Consider the following 24555-nt stretch of genomic DNA (forward strand, 5'->3'; position numbering starts at 1 on the left):
CTTCAATGACATTTGTGAATCCTTCCCGTGCATCAAGACAGGCAAGAGATGCGGATCGTCATGCGTATCCGAGGCAGATTGCTGTGCTATAACATCTCAAACACGGATATATTAAATTTTTGAGAGACTCGAAAGTCAGTCCTCGCCTATTTTTTAGCTTTTTGTTCCTTTATGGGCTACAATGAGTCTGACTCGACGAAGGACACGGTCTTTCTATTGCTCCTTCGATTCAACTACTGTACCTGATGGGCTACGCACAGGACTAGTTGTAGCGGTTTGAAGCTGCCCTCACATCTTTTCATATGCGCATTGGGTGTGCAAATACTCTTTAATTATTCCAACCAGAGAGTCCTTATATGTCCTGGTCATGCTGGCTAGTTCCTGGGATAGACATCTTCTTAGGGGCAGGAAGCTGGAATATGCGGCCTGTAGCTACCGTCTATGTGCCACATCTCCCATGCGGATGTCTCCTGTGCAGAATGTGCTGGCTGGAAATGCAGAATATGTTCATCAAGGTAATGAATGGTACAGAGATATTGAGATGCTTCATTCGCAAATCTTCCTCAGAATGGAAAAAAGAAAGATTATGTGGCGAGGCCCTTGGCCTATTCACTCAGTCAAAGATAGTGACATTAATTATGGCCTACATTATGATGATGGAATTCGGTTCACCCATATTCACTGTCAGCATCAAATGGAGCATTCCATATAGCCCCAAAATTTGTGATACTATGGTTCATTTCGCCACCTATGTGAACGTGGAAATTTCCTTTTCAGAAGCCATAAAAGGAGCTCAATTTCCTCATCCCACGCACTTTCCTCCACCGTTTCTTTACTTCCCTTGTTTCAGTACTACGGTCCCCAAAATGACACCCTTCCGCATCCTCCTCAGCATCCTCCTAGGAGTGGTAAGCCTCTCTCATGGGGCCTCCACTACCTGGGACGCTTCGCCATCTCGCCCTACTACCCCAGGCGTTGTTTCCAACTGCAACAAGTGGTACACTGTTCAAAAGGGAGACACCTGTTTTTCGGTCACCACTGCATTCAGAATCTCCATGGACGACTTTCTGCGCTGGAATCCGTCAGTCTCGGCTGATTGTCTGGTCAATTTCTGGGCGGATACATCCTACTGTGTCGGCGTTGGGCCTGTGGAAAGCACCACCACCAAAGCGAATGGTCCTAGGCCGACTACAACAATCTCAACAACCATAACAACCACATCTGATGAAAGCACCACAAAAGCCTCTGGCCCCAGACCGACCACGACGATCACCACCACCATAACAACCACGCCCATCTCGACTACGGACACAACGGACTCTTCCTATACGTTCATCAATCCCATAACCTCTTGGAATGTAACTACCACCCCGGTTGAGACTGCGTGGCCTCCAACCAGAACACAAGATGGACAGGCAAAGAACTGTAACAGATGGCATCGTGTAAGAGCTGGAGAGACTTGCGAATCCATTCACGCCCAGTACGACTCATGGATGACATTCGAAGATCTGTGAGTTCGCCCCAATCCCTCTGTTAGATTCGCTAGGAAAAAATACTAACAGAATCCTCTAGTCTCGAGTGGAATCCTGCTCTGAAGGAAGATTGCCGTTACCCCTGGGTCGGCTGGTGGGTGTGTGTCGGAGTCAAACCTACGACAACATTCTCGATCAGCTATCCACCCCAAACCCCTCCCCCGATGGTAATTCCCTCTTTGACCACTACCAGTCTGGATCCTCCTGAGGAGACCGCTCGTCCTACACAGTCTGGGATTGCACCGAATTGTCAAGACTTCCACAAGGCTGTGAAGGTAAGATTCGATGCTGCCGAGTTTAGGGGGTGATTGCTAACTGTTTCCTCACAGGGTGATACATGTGAGAAGATCCTCAAAGATGTGCCCTTGCTCAAGGAGGACGATTTGCATAAGTGGAATCCGGCACTGGGACCCGACTGTAAAGGTCTAATTCCGGGCTACTACTACTGTGCTGCAGCGTACGATGGCGGATGGTTGCCCATGCCTCCAACGGTCACCAAGGTGCCGTCTCCTACTGCCACTGGCATAACTTCCAAGTGCGTGTCCTGGTACAAGAGAACCTACGGCGAGACCTGCGACGACATTGTTAGAATGTTTGGCACCTTCTCGGTCAAAGACTTTCTGAAGTGGAATTCCGACCTCACGGAAAATTGCGTGGGTTTGCAGGTAAGTTCATAACCCACGAAGTCCCTCCGACGCATCCAAATGACTAACGCTTTCATACACAGGACGATTACTGGTATTGCGTCGGTGTCCCGGGTACTCCAACTACACGTACTGCACCCGTGGCAACTATCCCTATTTCAAATAGTTCTATCGCCCAAATGCCACCGACGAGCGGTCCTGTGAGCCCGACTTTATCACCAATGGCAGGCTACAGGAACATTGGCCTCCAAAATTCGACCATGACAGGGTGACACGGCCTTCTGGCTCCAACACGCGGTGTCGCAGGCTCCCGCAACTTCACCAACGGCACATCGCCTTCTGCGACTAATTCTTCCTTGATCTCGTCCGCTGGTCCTACTACAGGTCGTACTTAGCTTCTTTCACATGGCTTCGCATGGCTTCGCATGACAGCGAATGGATCAGTTGATTCGACGCAGAACGGAACAATTTGATTTTTGCTTTCTTGAATGTTGCGACCGGATCGTTGACAGAAGGAGATAATTTGTTCACTACCAAAGATAGTCACAGATACATTTGAATCTTAATCATAATTGCGATCAGGCCGAGATACTCAATGACACACGTCGGTACTCGATGGTAAACAAACCTACAAACATGAAGCCAACCCCCAAGACGTCTTCCTGCCCACGCGCTATCACCGAGAAATCAACCCAATCTTCAGAGTAGAATCGTATTGAAACACCCCATCTTGACATTGTACACAGAAACAATTCAAGGCTATAAGACGTCCCAGCCCATTGGCCATTTTTAAACTCGTCACTCGCTTGAGACATTTATCGCCCTTGCACTCACTCTCTTGCCGTCGTCCGAGGTAGTCAGACCAGTCGAGCTTGTGCCCCTATGCGGGTTCGAAATCTTGCCGAAGCTTTCATCAGCCGTATCAAGATAAACATTGATGTTCCCATAGCCTAGTTGCATGTTTTCACAATGCAGATGCTTTGAGACGATTGTGCTTACTATAGGCTTCCATCATCGCCAGTGTAGAGGCATAGGAAATAGGAAATGTCTATCAGCCATTCTTAGCAGTGAATTGAGCTGCACGACAACGGCAAGATCCATGCATTCACAGTGTGCAATATATCTGTACACTCAGACCTAAAATGGGAGTGTAATAATATTCGAGATTCACATACATGGCCTGTTCTGTGAATCATAAATCATTGGCTCGTGACTTTACAACTCCTATGAGAGCCCGCACAAAAAAAAGGTCTATCTGCTCCTATGTATTGGGACTTCTACATCTTCTAACAAGCTGAGAGATAGTTATTTGATCCTTTGACTATCATGCATTGCTATAGAAGTCCAGTAGCTGTGCCTCTTGCAATCAATGGTGATTTAGGCAGTCTCCGCTCTATAGATGATCATGCGTGAATTATGCCGTGAAGGAGCCTTCAATAGGTAGAAAAGTGGAAATCCCCGTGCATCAATATATGACCTCTTACCGCCTTAGTGAATACAATTCTCCTGGTGGCAATGATGTAGCGTATATAAAGCCAGCTCATCCTTACAAGATTTTTCTTTCAACAATTCCTTCCTCTCTTACCTACCCTTCTTCCATCTTGCTGGCTTCCATTTCGCTTCATCAAGAGCCAGATATCACACTGATAAGGGGCTCTTGGCCTCACCACAAACATGGCGAAGTTCCAGACTTCGACCAATCTCTCCTCGATCCTCATCCATGTACTTCTTTTCCTCTTGAACCTCGTCTCCGGCTACGCGATCTACACCCCGGACGATGTTGGCCTTTACATGAACGATACCTCCATGGCTCCGAACGGCTCATTTTTCTCAATCAACAGCAATGCAAACGATGGCTACAGTGCTAATTGGGTTGCAAGGTGGGCTGCTATTGGCGACAGCTTCACTGCCGGGATCGGTGCGGGAAATCTGTGGTCAAAGAACGCCGACGATGTCGCGTACTCTCGTTACGACAAGTCGTATGTCGGCGTCCTGGACCGCGCCTTTGGCGATTCGGTGAAACATTTCCAGTACCTTGCATGCAGTGGCGCGCGCACTTCCGACATCGTGGAACAAGCGAAGAAGCTGGAATCTGACATGGACCTTGTCGTCATGACGGCTGGGGGTAACGACCTCTGCTTGACCGATGTGATCAAGTCGTGCATCATGCTTCCCTACGGTGGAAAGAAGGGTTGCGAAGACGCCGTCAGCAAAGCCGAGGCGAACATCGACAGCATCTTGAAGCCCAACATCCGCGAAATCCTGAACGAACTCAACGACAAGATGAAGCATGACGGCGTGGTCGTGTACGCCGGGTACGCACAGTATTTCTACGATGAAGACAAGGATGACGACTGCGAGCTCAAGCAGGACTTCACGTTCCCGAGATCCGGGCTTGGTTACAAGTTGACCTTGGAGAATCGCCGAAAGTTCAACGAACTCGTGCTCAAGACAAACCGGGCCATTGAGTCTGTTGTTGATGAATATCGCCAGAAGAGCGGCGTGAGATACAAGATCCGTTTTGCTGACTGGAACCCCTGGGTTGAAAGCGACAAGGTTGCTGGACAGTAAGTGCCATTTTGCCCATCGTCATTCTGCAACCGATAACTAACGCTTCTGACCTGACAGGATGTGCTGGCCTGGAACGACAGGAAAGGTCCCGGACCCAAAGCAACCCAACATCCAATTCTTCAAGCCCGCCACGAACAGGCCAAACAAGGAAGACCTCAAAAAACGCGACGACGATCTACTAGACGATACAATTGAGCCGGCTCCTGAACCAGCACCTGAGGAACAGCTTGAGGTACAATCGTTGGCAAAGAGATGGAAGGAGAGGTTATACAACTCCATCTTGTACCGCACTGGAAATCCCATGGCCGAAGCCCTGGCTCGCCTGACCCGCAGAGGTCCCATCATTCCTCCTGGCTGTCCCACCGACAACGACTACGATTTTGGCTTTGGCCTGCCGGATCGTTGGGGTAAATTCTTCCACCCGAACGAGCTTGGCCACACGACATTGGCATCCTTCGTCATGCACGCAGCCCTGGCGGGGCACTCCGAGGCCATTGGCGGTAGTTATTCAGTGTGCAAGTTGCGCGACACATTCCAGTGCTTTTCGCACAGCCGGGATTTGGGGGCGAGGTACATGAGTCCTTCTGTGGTGGATGCCACCTACCAAAAGTACTGCGAGGAGGTGGTCGAACACGCATCCCCCAACTGGATCGACCAACGCGTGTTCAACGAGGGCACCCACGAAGCGCACATGTACACGATTCAGCTCAGCAATGGGGCCGCCAAGTTTGACAAGCAGCAATGTCTTGATTCATTCAAGCACATCATCTACTCCTGCGACCCGGCCCAGTACCCCAATGCCTATGGCTATAAGCACGGAGGGAAATACACACGAGGTAGCTACACCTATCAGTTGGAATCTGTCTCTCCACACCCTCGGACTTGGCCCCTTGATAAGCCCAGAGGTAAATGCGAAGGGTGGTACAAGGTCGCCTTTTCGAGATATACCATGCGAGGGGCTGGATGGGGTGCGGACAAAGGGGAGAAACTGAAGGCAAGCATCAAAAGTTGCATTGGGCTGGGATTGACTGATTATCACTTCCAATGGCTCGATAAGCCGGACAAGGATGGCATGGAATGGAAGGCCACGTTCAACACCCCGGTTTTCACGCGCAGGCGGTGCTTCAACAACAACAAGGTGCAGAAGAAAGCTGGTGGTATCACTGATGGATGCCAGGGCAATGATTAGTAGGTTCTGGGTTCTGTCAACGCCATGACTGATCAGCTGAAATGGACACTTGTCGCATCCTAGGCTGTAATTGAATCAATTTGTGATAATTTAGTATGGTTGACGTTATCCTTCCGCTCCACATCCGAGGCTTAAGATTTTGCGATTATATGATCAGCCGAGGATCCCCACTCCGTCGATATGGATATTTCATATCTCGACCGTGAGTCTGGGCTGACAATTATGAGACTTTAAATACAATAGAGCTGTTTTCTAGACAACTGTTCTCGTCAGCAAGTTCTCGCTCTGTATTTTGAAACACACGGCTGTCACATTAAATCGCAATGGAGGATCGCACACTATCAGAGACTCTCTCAGCCCGAAATTACTACCCTGACGGGTTCGCCCCTCGCATACAACGAAGCGACGACGCTCAAGAGCCGATAGAACAAGATAGTAAAGGACAGAGTGACCCTAAGACGACAACAAAACCAGAGCGCAAAAGGAAGCGAGGAAGACCTAGAGTCTCATCCGCCAACGTAGGTCCTCAGTCGACTTTCTCTGCTATCAACAAGAACCAGAACCTAATTATCGACTTAGGATCGGCGAACTCAAGTTCGAATGGCTCAGAGGGCATACCGACTCAAGAAGGAAGCCTTGTATCGGAACATGGAGAATCGTTTATCTTTATTGCAAAAGAGCATGAACAGAATATCCGGCTCCCTCTCAGCGTTTCACCAAATGGCGATACAGTCGGACCTTCATATCACCCATCCTTGTCTTTTCGGTCAGTTGGAACATACTGTTCGTGAAGTACAAGCTTCAATAGATTCTACAAAGACGGAATCTGAGAGGTCGCGCAAAGCAAATGTTGTAGCTAATGACTCTCTCGCTGATGCGGACGCTTCTTTTGGCTACGTCGTTGACCAACAACAGACTGATTCAGACATTAGAATGAAAATCGACGACGCGACGATTCTGAGGACAGGGTCACGCTCTCAACCGCCACCAACCTGTCAATGTCCTCTACCAAAGTCGGTCGCAAGACCGCTGAGTAGCCCTGATAACGGCTCGCTGAGCTTCAACGAATCCAGTTTCTCAAGGAGACTACATCGATATTGCCTCACCCATATCTATCAACTATTCATTGACCCACGATCCAATCCGCAAGAGGTATACCGTGTGTTTCGCCTCGTTCCATGCATCAAATATAGACAGCAGATGATACCCTATTTGAAATGCCTTGTCTGGGCTGGTCCACATGAGAATCTCGAAATTCCAGCGACTCCATTCTACTGTATCGGTGGTGCCGGAACACATTTCCCGCGGTTCGACTCCGACGGCAACCCCATATATCCTGAAAATATGCGACTTCCGAGAAAGATTCTGGGCACCCTTCCGGAGGGATGGTCGGGAGAGGCAAAAGAACCCGCTGATGAGCGGCATGAACTTCTCAAGGTGCATGGTCTCGACGGAACATGGCTGGACTGTCATGACGTGGAGGGCTATCTTGAAGAGATGGGATTCTCGTTTGATCAATCAAATGGATCTGGCGCTTGGAAACCCAGAATGTTACGTGATGCTGGCGTTCAGCAGGATCCATCGTCGTCTTACTCCACTTCGCAGTCTCTTGTCGACAAAGCCAGCTGGAATCAGACAGACAATGGACCAGGTATTTCTAGGATTCGAAGCTCTTGGGTCCTGGATGTGGACGAGCTATTGCGCTGTAAGTCACTTTCAAATCTCTTCAGGTTTATTCTATTAACAAACAATAGGCCTTCTTAAGAACATGATTATCCTGGGACGCGCTCCAGGATTTCGAAAATCCGACGTGGAAGAGGCGTTCAAATCCTCTGTAACTATCTTGTCCGAGTAGCTTACTCAATGCTGTGGTTCAAATAGATTAGCCATTTGGATGCATGAAGATCCGGGTAATGGAACACACCGTAACATCTTCCCAAGACTCCCATCCACGACCCTTCACCTGCTTCAAGTCTTCTTCTGTCAACTGCTTTCCTGTAGTAAAGTAACCAGAGTGGATTTTGGCGTCAATCTCAACGCGAGAATCCTCCGGTATCATATCTATGTCGAGCGTCAGCACACACGTCCTTTCATGTGCTAGATAGATCATAAGCACGATTTGGAACATACCGTCTGGAATTGGCACTCGCTCATGGATCGGGATCCCTTGCTCGACGATGGCATCGTGCTTCATATTGGACATCGATAGCATACGGTCCACCTTGGTAATACCTAACCAATGCAGAATATCAGGCATAAGGGCTTGGAAGCGCATCTGCGATGAAGGTTAGCTCTGAAGCTACAATCTGTAAGGACAGAACTCACATCCTTCGTTCCGGCGATATTTTCCGTCCTCTGGAAGTATTTGTCTGCTGTATCGCCACCTCTCTTCCGCGAGTTATACACCAGGTATTTCACGACTTCTCCAAGCGCACGACCTTCCTTACGGAAGTAGATCACGACCCCGGAGCCTCCATTCTGCGCCTCTTTAATGGCTTCCTCGATACCGAACGCCAAGTATGGACGGCAGGTACAGATATCTGATTGGAAGACATCAGAACCGTTGCATTCGTCGTGGATTCGCAATGCAAGGCGGATGTTGGGATCTGACACGCGCTCGGGAGGGCCAAAAATGTACACCGTGAGACCGCCAATAGGTGGAAGGAAAACCTTCATATCCGGCCGGGTAATCAGCTCTGGATAATTGCCACCGGTATGCTCGAACAACGCCCTGCGGAGAAGGGTCTCATCTACCCCGAAGCGCTCAGCGACGCCAGGAAGATACCAGACTGGCTCGACCGCCACCTTGGTAACCCTGACATCCCCCAACTTGTTCAGAACGATATGTTCATCGATCGGAAGACGTCCAATCTTAATTGCTTCGGTGATTTCAGAGACACGCATGGTTGCTCTCGTCACCGCTATCGTAGGGCGCACATCGATTCCGTCCTCCAGGTAGCGACCGTAGTATTTCACGATATCATGGCCAAACGGGTCCATCGATACGATTTTCTTCTTGTCGCTCCATGCTGGCTGGACAGGAAAGTCAAAAGTCGGCTGGGTGTTCAAAAAGTTAGGCCGGAAGTCGGCATCTAGCTGCCCGGAGGCAATGGCGAGTGCCGTGTAGATTGCATAGCTGCCACCATGGGCGCCGATTGCGTTGCGCTTGCTGAGCGTGTTCTTTGATCTAGACACAATGACGGGTCCTCGTTCCTCAGGGGTGGATGCACCCCATTCCAGTGGAATTGGATTCGCGACGCTTTGACAGGGATAGGTTGTGAGCTGATCGTGGAATGTTAGCAGGAATGTTGACTTGCACGGACATCGTACCTACAACTATGCGGTTGCTGTAGCGGTCAGCTATAGATGCCGAAGTTTGTGTAGTCGTCATTTGGAGTTGTGATCCGTTGTGTCGATAGTTAGTCTTTCGTTGACTGCTTAGGGGGTGAGATGATGAAATCTGGTGGAAAGTATGTATGTAAAGTGCACACTGATGATTTAGTAGGTAGACCTGTTGCTTGATATATATATCCAGACCGCCTAGTGTAGATGAGATGGTCAACTGATAGGGAGCGCTAGATCGCAGCTCATGATTCTAAGATTGTATGATCTCAGACACACTAGTAGGTGGACAACGCACGTATGGGAGAAAGCATTGATAAAGTGATAACCAGTTGAAGAGCAATCAGGCTTGTGGTGATAACACCTCCGCGGTTTCCATTGGAGCATCAGTTATCGCAGATTATCTTGATAAGCCTTATCGGATCTAATCTAATCTGACAATTTCCCAAAATGGTCAGGAATAAACAAAAGCAGTTGGATGATGGTGCTGATGCCTTTTGTCTTGCCGGAAAATGCATTGATTTTATATCTCGCACTTGATTGACTTCAGGACTGGTATTTGGCATAATTCATTTGGAAATAGCTAGGAATGATCTTCCAGCTCCAGTGTATTCATCTACCTAGCTACCTCGCGTTCAGAAAAGAGTTCCGTCACCAGAATTGAGAATGGGACTGGACTTCGTCGCTGGTCTCTTCTCCGCAGCAAGCTCTCGTCCCGCCTTCCATGAACCAGCCTCCAACATTTGCGGTAAACTCAGCCGAACACCACCAAACCGGTCACTACTACTTTCAACCCGTTTATGCAATTCATCGAGCAGCGCGACCGTCATCGCGCGCCATTCCACAATCTCATCGTCACCCGCTCCAAAGCACGGAAGCTCACTTTTGGAAACCTTTAGTCCTTTCTTCTGGGCATCGGGCTTCAACGTCAACAGCTCCATATCCACAAATAGACCCCCATTACGGTACTCGGGAAGACCCGTTCCCAGTTCGCTTTTGGTCCATGACATCGATAGGAGACGGGTAAATGGTACCATCAACGTGTATGCTAACCACTGAGTTAGCTTGTGGAAAGGCTGAATGGAAGCTGTCTCAGGATCAGATCCATCTTCTGAGTTCTGGCTCAACACTTTCAGCGGCCAGGCATCACCGATGGGCTGTCCCCGAATGCGAGTTCTATCCGAAGGCCAGATCGGGATAAGTGTCTTTTGGAGAGTAGTCCAAAGAAGCGAGTAATCCAAAGGTCCCTTGCTCTTTTCTAAGAGGTAATCTTTGGCGAATTAGCTTGGTTAAAGAAGTATCAGCTGGCAGATGTGTCCCTTACCGACGAGCAGACCAGGGCGGCCGGAGGGTCCAAAAATCTCCGGAAGATTGAGCAATGATTCCCCAAGTCTATGCAAAATTGCACCTCGAGCAGAAACGCCGAGTAGAGGGTTACCTTCGCTGGCCTGAAACCCAGTTGACAGTGTGTCAAGACTCATCTTTCGCAGCGCCTCTCCTATATTGTATTAGAGAGCCATGCAGGAAATGGAAAAATGTCCGACGTACCATGCACCATGTCCTTGCGTGAGGAATCAGCATTCGCAAACATGCCACCCAGATACATGTAAAGAGATGCAACCGCGATTCCCTCGCTTCTTGTGTAGACAGCACCAGTGCCTGGCTCGGTATATCGCCAGGTATCTCCAGCTCCCGCGTCCAAGAGGACTGAGACGAAGAAGAGATCCACCAAGCTCCGAGCTTGTTCTTTGGCGTCATGTCCTGCCTTTTCCCAATCTGATCTGAGATTCGCGATACGCGGAACGTCTCCGACTTCAAAATGCTGCCAGCGACCGTGGGGAGGAATCAAATGATAGCGGTCCGGGCCGAAGTCGCGCTAAGAACAGGCCGTCAGAAAGACGAACAAGATCGAACAAAGGTCGATCGAAAGATACGGGACGCAACTCCTACATACCTCGATGATGTTCATAACATAGTCGGCAACTTCATCCAATTTCTCGGGATGGTAGTCGAAATGGTTCAACTTTCCCTGCTGTGCAAATCGGAATACAGTATGGGCCCTCGCACGAACGGCCTCAAGGCTCAAAAGTTGTTCGACTTTGCTATCCATGATGGTGAGCGTATCCTGTGCAAGCTTACGTTGGTAGTAGAACAAGTAAGCAATGAGGACGGAAAAGACAAAGGACTGAAGCAGATGGGGATGCGTTGTCTCTACTGAGTACCACCTCAATGCGGGGAAGCTCTCTTATCGGGCTGCTCCGATATGACTATCTTATCTAAGATTAGGCATCTCCCGGCTGTATCATGCCGATTGGTGGCTATCAATGCACAACTTCGCTAGTCTGATACTGGATAGCAGAAGTTTGCCGTAGAGGGTGGCCGTCGGCCTTCTTTATAGAGGGGTTTCCTGTAGGACCTTGACGGTGTCCAGACTGTTTCTCATTCAAAGACTCCCTCATCCATGCGTGTCGTGTCATACTTCCATTTTACATTACTTCAATATGACGGTTTCTGTCCCGACGAATGTCCGCCAGTTAAACGACGCCCGCATCGCATCGCTCCTCGACAAGCTACGAGACCGCGCGTTGAAACCATTTGAAGTTCGCTCCGTAGTCCACGACTTGGCCACCGTGATCTGCAAAAATGTTGAAGTCACCGCAGGAGAAGACGAGACGTTAGCAGTCATTGTTGTTCTGCGTTCTGGACTGGCCATGTTCGACGGCTTCATGGAGAATGTGCCGGAAACAGTATCGACTGCGGTTTACCATATGGGCATCTTCAGAGACCAAGCGTCGTTGCAGCCTGTCGAATATTACAATAAGCTTCCCCTCAAACCATCGTATATCAAACAAGCCTACGTTCTTGATCCATTAATCGCCACGGGAGGAACGGCGGGGGCCGTTGTGAGCATTCTCAAGTATGTGAAAGTGTATCCCATTAGACATAACGGGTACTAACGACAGACCTAGGGATTGGGGAGTTGAGAAGGTCACATTCTTGTCTATGCTTTCCGCCCCTAGTGGCCTTTCTCATGCTGCCAGTGTTTGGCCTGAAGGAACGGAGTTCGTGGTAGGACATGTTGATAGCGAAGTTGACGGGAAGGGATATATAAAGCCTGGTGTGGGAGATATCGGCGATAGATTGTTTGGAACAGCACTTTGATTGTTGTACGAATTACACGTCTAATAGATATGGATACTATTTCTCTATGCTTGACTGTGCGCCCATATCGTAACACTTCAGGGATTATGTCTTAGTCTACTATTCCATGTGTGACAATCGATCAGGAACGTTTGCTAAGATGGACAGTTTTGTGATGTTATGCTTCATGCCAAAGTACCTTGGAACTATAAGATCTCAACTACAAAAAGTCCAACGTGCTCTACATGCTTTCGAATGCTAAGTGCAAGAATATCCAATAAACAGAATCGTGCACTCCGTAATACAGTGTCAAAATAGGCTAATCTAACCACAAGTTCCATAGTACCGGTCTCCGAAATCACCCAATCCCGGGCTGATATATCTAGAGTTGCAAAGTCAGCCTAAGATTTCCATTTGGCAAGAGTGAAACCTACTTCTTCGTATTCAACTCTCGGTCAACCGCAGCTGATACAATTTTCAAAGATGGGTATTTCTGTGATACCACGTCTAGCCCTGGTTGAGACGAGATTATATTCACAAGTACAATGGACTCTTCTGCAACTCCATGAGCTCTGAGTGTCTCCAAGGCCTTTATGACAGAGCCACCAGTTGCTAGCATGGGCTCGAGAAGCAAGACGACTGCGATCTTTATTAGGTGATGTCATCACGAGGACAAGGAATTCCCCTTACCATCTTTTGTGATCTGAGGGGGTAGCTTGGAATAATAGATCTCTGCACGACATGTAGTCTCATCTCGTTGGATCAATAGTTTTCCGAAACTCAGCGGTCCCCTACCCATTCCGTTAGCATAGCCCAACTCATCGATAATTTTATCACTCACATCCACGTCTCTCGGAGGACCTGCTCCATACTTGTTCCTGCCCGCAGGATGCTTACACCACAAACGCCTTTTGTAAAACGAACACCTTGGTATGTCGTATTGATTGGAGTTGTGATAGTATATGGCTCAATTGGAACGTGGTTCAGGGCTATTCAGGATCATCAGATATTATCGTTTACAGAACGTAGGCGTATATTTACCTGTCGATACAAGTCGGCGTGCCACCTTTTCGACCGCGGAGCAAAAATCCCGATGGTCTGTGTTAACGTTGCGAATTATGGTCATGAGGTGAAGTAGTGGTGCGTCCTGGTCCAAGATAGTGATGGTGTCCGGTGCATTGGGAGGTGCGTGTACATCGTCTCCATTAAAATTTGCCATGTTATTTAGTGGGAAGTGGGATAGCTTTCTTGTGGAATGGGGAAATGGAATTGGTGATAGTGGCAAGGAAGGCTCTGTGCTTGAATGGAATTGCTGAATCCTTTTCAACGCTCCTTATTCTGGGCCCTAGATGCGTTTCTATGCCTGGCATATTGACGTTTGTCTCTGTTTGAGCCGATAAGATAGGGCTGGTAGGTTTTGGCTTATCTGTAAGGTGAGCTCTACCTCGGAGATCACCAGGGACCGTGATAGTGGCCAATAACAGCTATCATACAGTAGGAGCTCAAAATCTTATCTGATCGGAGACTATCAAGAAACACATGGTTCAAGGTTAAGGCCTCGTGGACGTCATTTGTGAACTTTGACGCTACGTTATTTTATTACGATAACTCCCCAATAGAAACTCCTGAAAGACAAAACATGCCCTTTACGAAGTATACCTAGTTTATCATCAGCGATAATTTGATAGGCTTTGCTCCATATAGTTCAATGACCCGAGAAATAGTTCTCCAGGAGGGAACGACAATAACGATCCGAAAATAAACAGACAGAAAACAACTCCGCATCACTGATGACATAACTGCTACCCCGCACGGTACCTATTGTTTCTGGCCAATGACAGTATAGAATCGCTCGCCTTATCAGGGTGTCTTTACGTAGAGCGATTGCTTATCAGCCGCTGCTTGAACGCCCACGGGGCTCTGATAAAGCCCGGAGGTCTCCTTTTTATCAGATACCACGTCTCAGGGTTCTATCACTGATCTTGATATCCGACCTGTTGACATGCCGCCCGTAGGTAGGGCACCCGTGCCATCGCGCCGAGCCAGATTCACGCCCTACTCGAGCTTATCGCCCAAGGGCAGTGAGGCACTGGTGTCAGATGAACGCACGCGCCGTTGGTCCGAGGTACGAATTCGACGGAATAATCTGCATAAAATCAAGATGCAGTTAATGGCTAACTTGTTCTAGGATATCCAGAACGGACGATCAGTTCGCGCAAGCATATCCCGAGAGAGGGAGGAAAGTGTCGAGACGGTCACCGACGAAGATTCAGGAGAACCTGATGCCCGTCCCACGGTCACCCATCTGTTCATAAACAACACCCATGTGATGTCAAAGGCGAAGGACTGGACTAGTGTGCTGGATCCGGTACTTATATCTGTGGCTCCTGGAAGAATGTCCCACTGACTCCGAAGAAAGGTCTCGCAAGGTCTCCTTTGTCGTGTACCGAGTAGTACCCTTTCTGAGATACAGAGCGCCGTCGCAGCGGCGCAGGATGCCCATCCCGAATGGGCGTCGCTGGGCTTCCAGAAGCGGAGAGAATACCTGCTCCGACTGATTGATATCTTGCGAGAGATGTCCCCAGCGATTGTCAGAACCACTCCATCCATTCTCCACCGTCCGTCCTCCCAACTGACCGTTTGGTCCTTAGGTTACGTGTCTTTCACGAGAAGTCGGAAAGACCTTAGCGGATGCAGACGCGGAGGTTTTTCGTGGCCTGGATTGCATCCATGCCGCCTGTTCCATTGGACCCGAGATGGCAGGAATGTATCTGGGAGGGGACGCGACCTTATTGCAGACCTTATATGAGCCACTGGTGTGCACACCCACTACTTCACTGAGAATGATTTCTTTAACACTATTCTTCGCAGGGTGTTTGTGTCACAATCTCTCCATTTTCTTTTCCATTCATGATCCCGTTATGGTCGATACCATACGCTCTCATCACTGGAAACACAGTAGTCCTGAAGCCATCAGAAAAGACCCCAACGACCTCCTCTCTGTTAGCAAAGGCCTTTATCAAGACGGGATTTCCACCAGGGGTTTTTAACATCCTACATGGCGGCCCTTCCGTGGTGCACTCGCTCATAACACAACCCGATGTCCAAGCAGTCAGCTTCGTCGGGTCCGAGGCTGCTGCGAAAGAAGTTCACGATGTTGCCCGTAGGGCAGGAAAGCGTATCCAAGCGGAATGCGGGGGCAAGAACCACGGCGTCATCCTGGAAGATTCGAACATGATGTCCACCCTGTTTGCAATTGCGGGAAGCGCATTCGGTGCCGCTGGCCAGCGATGCATGGCACTCAGTGTTGCTGTCTTCGTGGGTAGCACACGCGAATGGATACCTAAGCTGGTTGAACTTGCGCAGTCCATGGTTGTCGGTTGTGGAGGTGATCAGGAGTCGAAGGTCGGGCCCTTGATAGATGCATCAGCGAAGAACAAAGTCTGCGGTGCCATCCAGCGAGCCATAGAAGAAAGGGCCACGGTGCTTCTTGACGGGCGGGATGTCAAAGTGCCTGACTATCCTGATGGGAATTTTGTTGGACCTACCATCCTTACTGGTGTGGAAACGTACATGGAATGCTATCAAACCGAGATCTTCGGACCGGTTCTGATCTGCATGGAAGTGGAAACATTAGATGAAGCTATAGACCTGATCAACCAAAACAAATGTATGTGCGCTCTTCCAATTCCAAGCGTCCATACTCACAGGATGTCAGATGGCAATGCGTGTTCAATCTTTACCACGAGTGGAAAACATGCCAACACTTTCCAGCGCCGTGTCAACGTTGGTCAAATCGGCGTCAACATTCCATTAATAGGTAAGTTTCCTTTCGTCTTGTCTAACTATCTTAGTGAGGCAGGCCACCTAACCTGACCAAAACAGCTCCATACGGCACAGCAGTTCGCACAAGCAACAAAGATTCCTTTCTAGGAGGTAGCTATCCAACACTCCCAACGTCTTACACGCTGGCTTCAGGGAACTAATATCTTCTTCATAAACAGACCGCCACGCTCCTGGGAAAACCTACTGGCCCTTCTTCACAACCACAAAAACCGTCTCGTCTCGTTGGGATCAATGAGGTTGGTCAGCGGCGGCCACTAAGCGAAGTGAGCAAGTTCTTGACGCGCCTACAATCCTCAAATTCCGGACACAGAGCCATCTCTTCCAACTCATCAGACTGTCCATCCCACAATACACTGTCAACCAACCCATCGAGAAGTGATTCCTTTACGAGTCATTGGCCTCCACCGCCCTTTCACTTCTGCATCACCTTCATACCACCAATTCCTCCTGGGGTCAATTAGCTTCTCTTGATTCGAAGTTGGCATCAGTTTCTTCGTATCCCACGTTCTGTGTCGTTCGCCATATCCAGTACTCCCAGTCCGGATCTACTGGTCCAGATCACTGCATCCTCAGATATAATCACCACCAACAAGTCATTTCTCCACTAAAATTTTCAGCTTCCTCAAGATATGGATTGTCTTAGTTACCTCGTCGATGGCGCTACTTATGCAACCCTTCGCAGCGCGATTCCCACCGATCAGCTGAAACAGGGTGACCAAATTCTCAGCAAGGGTTCCAATGGGCTAGTTGTGCGCCGTGGCAACTATGCTATCAAGATCAGAGTACGAAGCACAGAGGAGGCCTCGAAACGCTGTGATCCCAGTATTCACACGGAGATAGAGGCTTATAAACGCCTGACGGGATGTGAAGGGATGGTATCATATCATGGAAGCTCATGGGACACCAGCATAACCCTTGGTTATATGAGCAAGGGGAGCCTATTCGACTATTTGGTGTCCCATAGACCCCCGAGAGTCATTCAACGCCGGTGGTTTCTCCAGATAGCGTCTGCCTTGGCAACGATTCATGACAAGTGCATCATTCACACCAACATAACGACACAAAACCTTCTCGTGGATTCTAACTTAGCCATCCATTTTTGTGGCTTCTCAGACGCGATATTACTTAACCCTGGTACCAACATGGAAAAGACTACCGGCGATGAGGGCCGCTCCATTTATACAGACATGGCACAGTTCGGCAGTATCATTTATGATATAGTGAATCCACTCGAGTGGGAATTTGGGAGTCATGGTCTTATCAATGTTTGGCTCGGTGAGGTTATACGGAAATGCTGGATTGCGGGTTACCGAAACGCAAGAGTGCTGTGCGATGATCTTCGAAAGCACTTGGACAAAGAAAGCTAAGTTCCTGTACCATCAACACGTATGTGGTTATCTGTAGACACTGCCAGGAAGAGACTTACACTGTTATAGGATGCTCACAGGGCGCATCAGCCCACTGCGACCTTATCGTGACTCATCTGATTCTTTGTCTTGTTAATCTGGGGTTATTTACTCCTCTCCGAGATGTGTTTTCAAGAAAAATGGTGCCGAGAGGGTGGTATTTTTGATATTTTCTTTTCAGCCTAAAAGTTTTGTATTTAGTTTGCATACATATCGAATGCTGAGATCATCGCAATGGACATAAAGTGTACGGTGCAGAGTGTACTTCGTAGAGATCGACCATGTCGAGATGGATGACATCATCCGCGCATTCCGCGGGGACAGATCGATCGGATGTTTTCGTCCTTTTGTCAGCTTACGGACTCCCGGTCGCACAGTATTTAACCTCCTGATCCTACGTCAACGTCCTGGGAGTGCCGTTGTAAATCACAAATATCTTCATCATCCCGGATTGCTTATACACACTTTCTCCCCCGCGAAACCGAGTATGGTCGGCCTCACTCAAGTGCGGAGCTCCAACTCCGCCCTTAACTCGCGCAACCCTCACTTTGTCGCTGTATTCGTCGGAGGCACGAGCGGAATCGGCGAATACACCGCGAAGCAGTTAGCCAACTCCGTCAAACAGCCGACCATCCATCTGGTGGGCCGCAATCCGGCCGCAGGATCGCGCATCGTGGAAGAGCTCAAAGCAGCCAACCCGAACGGCTCCTTCAACTTCATCCAGTCCGACCTGTCCTTGCTCCGAAATGTGGACGACGTGTGCGCCGTAATTAAGAACAAGGAGGAGAGCATTGATCTGCTGTTCATGACGACTGGACACCTTGCGACCTCGAAGAAAGGTAGTGTATCAGCTCCGTGCGATCATCTGCGTGGCTACGTACTGACAGTCGGACCCTTATAGACACTACGGAAGGCCTCGAGAATAATCATGCCCTGCGTTACTACTCACGCATGCGATTCGTCCATAATCTCCTCCCGTTACTCAGCGCATCCAAAACTCCAGGAAGAGTGGTCACTGTGCTTGGAGCTGGACAGGAAGGGCAGATCAGTGAGGATAATCTCGATCTCCAAAAGTCATGGTCCTTCTTCAAGTCAGTAACTTATGCTGCAACGATGAACTCCCTGGCGATCGAACACCTTGCCTCGCAATATCCGACTATTAGCTTCGCGCACGTCTTCCCCGGCATCGTTCGCACGCCACTGATGAATAGCACCGTCGGATCGTTCGCAGGATCGATTCTCGGTTTCCTGTCCCGGCCGTTCTCGATCTCAGAGCAGGAGAGTGGCGAGCGCAACCTCTTCATCTCGACGTCGGCCGCATATCCACCTGCTACGCCTTCAGATCCATCCAAGATTGGCGTGCCCCTACCGGATGGCGTCCAGACGAGTATGGCTTCGAACGGCAAAGTAGGTGGTGGCTCCTACATATTGAACTATGATGGCGCAAACGCGACAAATGAGAAGGTCATGAATGAATACCGACAGAAGGATTTTGCCCGGAAGGTATGGGAGCATACTGAGGCAACGTTCAAAAAGGTTCTGGGAACTGCGTGAACGATCGGCACGATTTTCTTTTGACGATATGTTCTCTTCACTATCATGATTCGAAAATATTGTATTTAATGCACTTAAAATGGACTCCGCTTGCCCCATACACTCGCCCGTAGCCATGCACTGCCCAAGGAATATGCCAGGAATCAGAGTCAACCACGCAGAAAGGATGAAGCGCCCTGTGGTTGTCGCCCAGCGCAAGGGACATTCGTACTGTGGTGCGAGATGATAAGATACGCTGCCCATCGCCCATCCACCGCCATGGATGTATATCCGGTACATGGAAGTATCTCGATTTTGGTACCATCCAGGTTAATCTGTAGTTACTACTGTACTAGACAATTGCTGAATTGGTTCATGCCATTTACACGCTCCCTAGATACTGCAGTAGGTGGAGCCTAGGGAATGATTTGGGCTTCGCGGAATCGATCAAACGCCGTATACCACGCCTGCAGGGTAGTCAACTCCTCCTTTGCATCGCCCCAGGCGGCGTGCATCTTCGTCATGTCCAATTGCCGGTCGAAGCTGAGCATCGTCATGATGAAGTACGGAAAGAACTGGAAGCTGCGCTCATTCTTTCCAACGTGACCTTCGCGCAGTCCATACTTCGACTCCATCTCCCCCCATTTCGCCTGGTTCTCCGTGATGTACCGCGCAGGGTCTGGCCCAGGGCCCTTTACCGGCGCCACGCCTTTCAACCCGAAGTAGTCGCAGATAATCGCCCATTTCGCAGACCAGCTGGACGGCTGCGAATGATCCGCCGCGTTGAAATCCTGGCCGCCGCTGACCTCGGGATGCAAACTGGCATAGATCGTAAACCGCGCGATAATATCCTGGCTGCTATCGTTGCTCTTGATCGTCCAACTTTCCATTGTCCCCGGGAAGACCACCTCCGCGCCCTCGCCGTTGATCTCGCGGTAGAGACTGAGGTAGATCGCCAGCCACTGCGCGAGACAGTAGACATTGTTGTTGGGCACGAACCCGACGATCACATCCGGCATGACCGTGCAGTAGGTCCATGGTTTGCCCTCCGACATGCTCTTCAACAAGTCAATCTGATTGTAGTAGAACACTTGCGAGGCGTGCGGCTCGGGGATTCGCGGCAGCGTCTCCCGCAAGGGGAGGTCGTTCTTCCACGGGAACTCGTCGACCAGATGCACGCCGTACCGTTTCGTGCCCGTCGGCAGCGCGACGAACCGCAGATTTGGGCTCAGCTTTTCGATAGCGGTCATGGCGATGCCCAGGATGCGCACGTTGATCTCAATCTCGTTCGCGGGCGCCATGTCCATGATATATGCGAAGAAATACACCGTCGACACGGTCTCGATGTCTTTCACGTGCGTCCGCAGCTCGCGCTGGAGTGTTTCAGGGTCGCTCTGTAGGTCTATCCCGGACACCAGCTGCAACTTGCTCGATGAGGGCCATAGCGCCTGTTCGGCTGAGAGTGGGCGGTTCGTCAATGCGGTGACTTTGCTGAATGCATCGGGTGAGGGGTATCCGTTCAGGATGGCGTTCACGATCGCCCACCCTGTGATGCCGGAGGCACCGAATACCAGGGCGTGGTTGTTGGAGGCACTGCTCTTCGTCATTGTGGGTTGACTGAGTGTGGAGTAGCGGTGTGTGGAGGAAGTAAATAAATAGCTGGTGATAGTCTGTCCGTCTATATTGGTGCCCCTCACTCGACGCGGGAATGGTTACCCGAGGCGACGCGGCCCTACAGGCCACCTGGCAGTTGGATCGATGGTGTATTAGCTTGTTACGGCGATAGCTCAGGGGGTCCAGGCTACTCATCCATAGCAAGATTGAACAAGCCGCGAACATTCAAGTCGAGCACCTTCTGCGACGCCCAATCCGGTGTCGGCTCAAACGGTCCTCCCCATGTGGCGCCCGCATTGGCAACCAGGATATCCAGCTTGGATTCGTACTGCTTCACCTGATCGACCAGACGCTGGATGGCCTCCGTGTTGGCGACGTTGGCGGCGATGCCAATGGCCCTTACACTGATGCCGGGCAGTTTGTTCAGCTCGTTGACGGCCTCATCGACCCCAGTTTGCTTGCGCGCAGTGATAAACACGATCTTAGCTCCCGCTCTCAAAAAAGCGGTAGCAGCGTGTAGACCGAGGCCCCCCGAATTCTGGTAGCATCGGCACGAGTTAGCTGCATTCGTGCAATCTTCACGGGAGGGGGAATACTATACCTCCCGTCACCAGTGCGGCCTTTCCGTTCAAATTGAAAGAATTGGGGAAATCTGCGAGATCAGACATGACTTCATCTATCAAGTGAAAGAACTAAAAAGATAAATTTGATGAAGCTCTCTTGTATGGCCGAGCTCCAGTCAAGTTGCAGGCCGGCCTCGACCGAGGTAGAGCATATCATTATCCGAGTCCCCCGCAGGAGCTTCAGGGGTAGATCGAAAATGACAGCGAGCTACAAAAACATGTCAGGAGAAAAGTAACTTGAAGAAAATTATAGAGTAGCGAGGGTGAAGTGTCTATCTCTAATTTTCTTCCACCGCCAGCATGTCATACAAGTCCGTCTTCCCCCCGTTGAATATACCTTCGACGAACATCCTCTCGTATATCTACCCCTCCAATGAGCCCCTCTCCGACAAGCCCATCTGGATCGATGCTGAAAATCCCGCACATTGTCTGTCCCCGCGACAGATGCTATCGTGGGTGCGCCGACTCGGTTTCGGTCTGGACAGACTGCGCATCCAGAAAGGCGAGGTCGTCCTCATCCTCACACCGAACCATCTCTTCGTTCCAATCGCCTACCAGGGCATCGTAGGCGCGGGGCGCATCTTTAGCGGCGCAAACCCAGCGTATACACCATCGGAGCTGGAGTATCAGATCAGAAACACCGATGCGAAGTTGCTGCTCGCTCATCCCAGCTTGATCGACAATGCAATCGAGGCTTCTCGACGCGCTGGGCTCAGCAAGGACCGCATTTTCCTGTTCACCGACGAGGCGCCAATTGGCCCACTACACGGTGTGCACGATTGGCGCACTATGATCGGCACCGAGGAGGAGGGCGCGTCGTGGAAATGGGACGAGATGGCGGACACGGCGCAAAGCGCTGTTGCGACGATCAATTATTCCTCTGGAACCACGGGCCTACCAAAGGGAGTGTGCATCTCGCACCGCAATCTGATCGCCAACGTCGAGCAGACGATTTTTATACGAGACCAGGCAACGTCCTACGCAGCCGTGGATGCGCCTCGTCCGGAAGAGCGCTGGGTGGGTTTCCTGCCTCTGTATCATGCTTATGGTATGTGATCTACAGAGCCTAGCCCAGGCTTAATGGTTCTCCTCTAATTACAGGTCAAGGCCAGCTCTACGCATGTCTCATGGCGCCCAAGCTCGGCTTCCCGATCTACATTATGCGCAAGTTCGTCTTTGAAGACTTCCTCCGCACCATCCAGCAATATCGCATCGCCCACCTCCAGGTTGCTCCTCCGATTCTCATCATGCTCGATAAACGCCCCGAAACGTCAACATACGACCTCAGCAGCGTACGGAATATTCTTTGCGGCGCGGCGCCGCTTTCCAGAGAGCTGCAAAACAACATCCAGGAGCGCTTCAAGGTTCGCGTGGTGCAGGGGTGGGGTATGACTGAGGTGACGTGTGGTGCTATTCTCGTTCCTGGTGGAATGATGGACGAAACAGGTAGTGTGGGCATGCTTATCCCAAACTGTGAGTGCAGACTTATCGGCGACGATGGTCTTATTGTCGAGCCAGGGCATCCTGGCGAGATGTATGTCCGCGGACCGAATGTCTGTCTGCGATACTGGCGCAATGAGAAGGCCACTGCGGAGAGCCTGGACTGGGATGGATGGCTAAAAACCGGCGATGTCGCCGTTGCCAAGGACAATTGGTTCTGGATTGTTGATCGGAAGAAGGAGCTCATCAAGGTCAACGCACTTCAGGTAGCACCTGCTGAGCTGGAGGCCGTATTGTTAGAGCACGATGCGGTTGAAGACGCCGGTGTGATAGGTGTTCAAGTTGCAGAGGGCGAAGAGAGACCCCGGGCTTACGTCCGGTTGAAGGAGGGCCGCCAATTGACCGTGGACAATATACAAGCCTACATGAAGGAGCGTGTTGCAAAGCATAAGCAGCTTGTCGGCGGTGTTAAGCTGGTCGACGACATCCCACGCCTCGCGAGCGGAAAGATCCAAAGAGGCGTTCTGAAGCAGTGGGCTAAGCAGGAAGTCGAAGCTTCAAGGGCTCGTCTGTAGTTAGATCGGTAAACTAGATTATACAATTCCATTGCGTTGCGCTTTCAGTGTATATCTCTTCTCTATAGCTACCTTGCAGCTTCCTCGTTGCTTTGGATGTACATGCCAAATGGAGCGCATGCTGGAGCCAGCTCGTGGAGTTGACGCTGTTCGATAGGAACCCGGACTTATTGCGGAAGAGGGTATGAGAACACGTGTCTGGGAATCGCCTGCTATATTCCATCGCATATTATACCTTCACCTTCGATCAGAACCCGAACTGGTCGCATTTCTTTCGCGTATGGCGGCGAGGCACAGCGCTACTTTAAAGGCTTTGCGATGGTGTCGATCTCTGCAAGTACCTAATGATGGTGAGTGGAGGGTGGACTAGATATCATGGGTTTCGTATATCAGGTAGTTAAATAGTACTTATGTGGATATCTTGCAGCGTTCTTATTGTTAAATGCGGCACTATGGGACCAATTCATCACTCGTACTCTTCTGTTTCCCCTGCATAGCTCTTGCAATGTTTTGGCTACCCCGTCTGGCAGATACTCGCCGTAGTCAATGCTTAATGTGGTGGCACCGGCTGCGACACTGCAAAGACGACGACTGCATTCCAGACACAGCGACATGCACTAGCTAGTACAGTCAATGGCACATGATATCAGACACCTTCAAGCAAGCTTTCATGCCTGGGTGACGTGGACGGGGTGGACACTCCTCGGACTCTTTCCGCTTTGACTATGGCACTTGTCGTTCTCTTCGCCAGTGGCGGCTATTGGTAACCAGAGGTCAGGGCTCCTCTCGCCTTGACGGTCTTAAGTTGGGCATTTTTCATTCGGTCCGTTGGTGTATATCTTCACTCTTCTACTAGAGATCCGTTTTACTTAGCGTATGCTCTATCACAATGCAGATTTTACTACGAGGAGTAGGCTTCATCACCGGTGCCGTATCCGGTATGGCCTCATGCTCTTGACCGTTGAAACACCGGTTCCAGGCAAACTGAACATACTCCAGGCATCGGAAAGGCAGCTACCCTTTCATTCGTATGACATGGGGTGCGCCAGCTTGCTATCGCAAACACGAACGTCTCCGCTGCCGAGTCGGCGGCCAAAGC

The 24555-nt window shown here is 50.2% G+C and overlaps 11 protein-coding genes across 11 annotated transcripts; 6 read left to right on the top strand and 5 right to left on the bottom strand.

Annotated features, from left to right (window-relative positions):
* Positions 1 to 638: 638 nt before the first annotated feature.
* ATEG_07293 (LysM peptidoglycan-binding domain-containing protein) lies at positions 639 to 2448 on the top strand (the record flags this gene model as incomplete). The annotated part of the gene is made up of 4 exons (XM_001209979.1): positions 639 to 1510; positions 1573 to 1807; positions 1862 to 2197; positions 2260 to 2448. 4 exons carry the CDS (start codon positions 639 to 641, stop codon positions 2446 to 2448), a joined length of 1632 nt encoding a protein of 543 aa, XP_001209979.1.
* Positions 2449 to 3850: 1402 nt separating this feature from the next.
* On the top strand, positions 3851 to 5936 carry ATEG_07294 (uncharacterized protein; the record flags this gene model as incomplete). Its single annotated transcript, XM_001209980.1, has 2 exons — positions 3851 to 4743; positions 4805 to 5936. The coding sequence occupies 2 exons, from the start codon at positions 3851 to 3853 to the stop codon at positions 5934 to 5936; spliced, it is 2025 nt and encodes a 674-aa protein (XP_001209980.1).
* A 1882-nt stretch (positions 5937 to 7818) lies between these two features.
* On the bottom strand, positions 7819 to 9327 carry ATEG_07295 (uncharacterized protein; the record flags this gene model as incomplete). Its single annotated transcript, XM_001209981.1, has 4 exons — positions 7819 to 7997; positions 8067 to 8211; positions 8262 to 9218; positions 9271 to 9327. 4 exons carry the CDS (start codon positions 9325 to 9327, stop codon positions 7819 to 7821), a joined length of 1338 nt encoding a protein of 445 aa, XP_001209981.1.
* Positions 9328 to 9913: 586 nt separating this feature from the next.
* On the bottom strand, positions 9914 to 11388 carry ATEG_07296 (URC4/urg3 family protein; the record flags this gene model as incomplete). Its single annotated transcript, XM_001209982.1, has 4 exons — positions 9914 to 10536; positions 10603 to 10776; positions 10827 to 11154; positions 11233 to 11388. 4 exons carry the CDS (start codon positions 11386 to 11388, stop codon positions 9914 to 9916), a joined length of 1281 nt encoding a protein of 426 aa, XP_001209982.1.
* Positions 11389 to 11989: 601 nt separating this feature from the next.
* On the top strand, positions 11990 to 12440 carry ATEG_07297 (uncharacterized protein; the record flags this gene model as incomplete). The annotated part of the gene is made up of 2 exons (XM_001209983.1): positions 11990 to 12195; positions 12248 to 12440. The coding sequence occupies 2 exons, from the start codon at positions 11990 to 11992 to the stop codon at positions 12438 to 12440; spliced, it is 399 nt and encodes a 132-aa protein (XP_001209983.1).
* Positions 12441 to 13083: 643 nt separating this feature from the next.
* ATEG_07298 (uncharacterized protein) lies at positions 13084 to 13638 on the bottom strand (the record flags this gene model as incomplete). The annotated part of the gene is made up of 3 exons (XM_001209984.1): positions 13084 to 13210; positions 13261 to 13408; positions 13461 to 13638. 3 exons carry the CDS (start codon positions 13636 to 13638, stop codon positions 13084 to 13086), a joined length of 453 nt encoding a protein of 150 aa, XP_001209984.1.
* Positions 13639 to 14421: 783 nt separating this feature from the next.
* ATEG_07299 (uncharacterized protein) lies at positions 14422 to 16500 on the top strand (the record flags this gene model as incomplete). The annotated part of the gene is made up of 7 exons (XM_001209985.1): positions 14422 to 14544; positions 14608 to 14787; positions 14839 to 15009; positions 15071 to 15235; positions 15291 to 16089; positions 16138 to 16239; positions 16424 to 16500. 7 exons carry the CDS (start codon positions 14422 to 14424, stop codon positions 16498 to 16500), a joined length of 1617 nt encoding a protein of 538 aa, XP_001209985.1.
* A 907-nt stretch (positions 16501 to 17407) lies between these two features.
* On the top strand, positions 17408 to 19225 carry ATEG_07300 (uncharacterized protein; the record flags this gene model as incomplete). Its single annotated transcript, XM_001209986.1, has 4 exons — positions 17408 to 17540; positions 17702 to 17774; positions 17930 to 18510; positions 18573 to 19225. The coding sequence occupies 4 exons, from the start codon at positions 17408 to 17410 to the stop codon at positions 19223 to 19225; spliced, it is 1440 nt and encodes a 479-aa protein (XP_001209986.1).
* A 395-nt stretch (positions 19226 to 19620) lies between these two features.
* Positions 19621 to 20811, bottom strand: ATEG_07301 (SDR family oxidoreductase; the record flags this gene model as incomplete). The annotated part of the gene is made up of 1 exon (XM_001209987.1): positions 19621 to 20811. The coding sequence occupies one exon, from the start codon at positions 20809 to 20811 to the stop codon at positions 19621 to 19623; it is 1191 nt and encodes a 396-aa protein (XP_001209987.1).
* Positions 20812 to 21005: 194 nt separating this feature from the next.
* On the bottom strand, positions 21006 to 21486 carry ATEG_07302 (uncharacterized protein; the record flags this gene model as incomplete). Its single annotated transcript, XM_001209988.1, has 2 exons — positions 21006 to 21379; positions 21420 to 21486. 2 exons carry the CDS (start codon positions 21484 to 21486, stop codon positions 21006 to 21008), a joined length of 441 nt encoding a protein of 146 aa, XP_001209988.1.
* A 255-nt stretch (positions 21487 to 21741) lies between these two features.
* ATEG_07303 (acyl--CoA ligase) lies at positions 21742 to 23456 on the top strand (the record flags this gene model as incomplete). Its single annotated transcript, XM_001209989.1, has 2 exons — positions 21742 to 22489; positions 22543 to 23456. 2 exons carry the CDS (start codon positions 21742 to 21744, stop codon positions 23454 to 23456), a joined length of 1662 nt encoding a protein of 553 aa, XP_001209989.1.
* Positions 23457 to 24555: the final 1099 nt, after the last annotated feature.

This window comes from Aspergillus terreus, genomic scaffold (assembly GCF_000149615.1).
Source record: "Aspergillus terreus NIH2624 scaffold_10 genomic scaffold, whole genome shotgun sequence".
Lineage (NCBI taxonomy): Eukaryota > Fungi > Ascomycota > Eurotiomycetes > Eurotiales > Aspergillaceae > Aspergillus > Aspergillus terreus.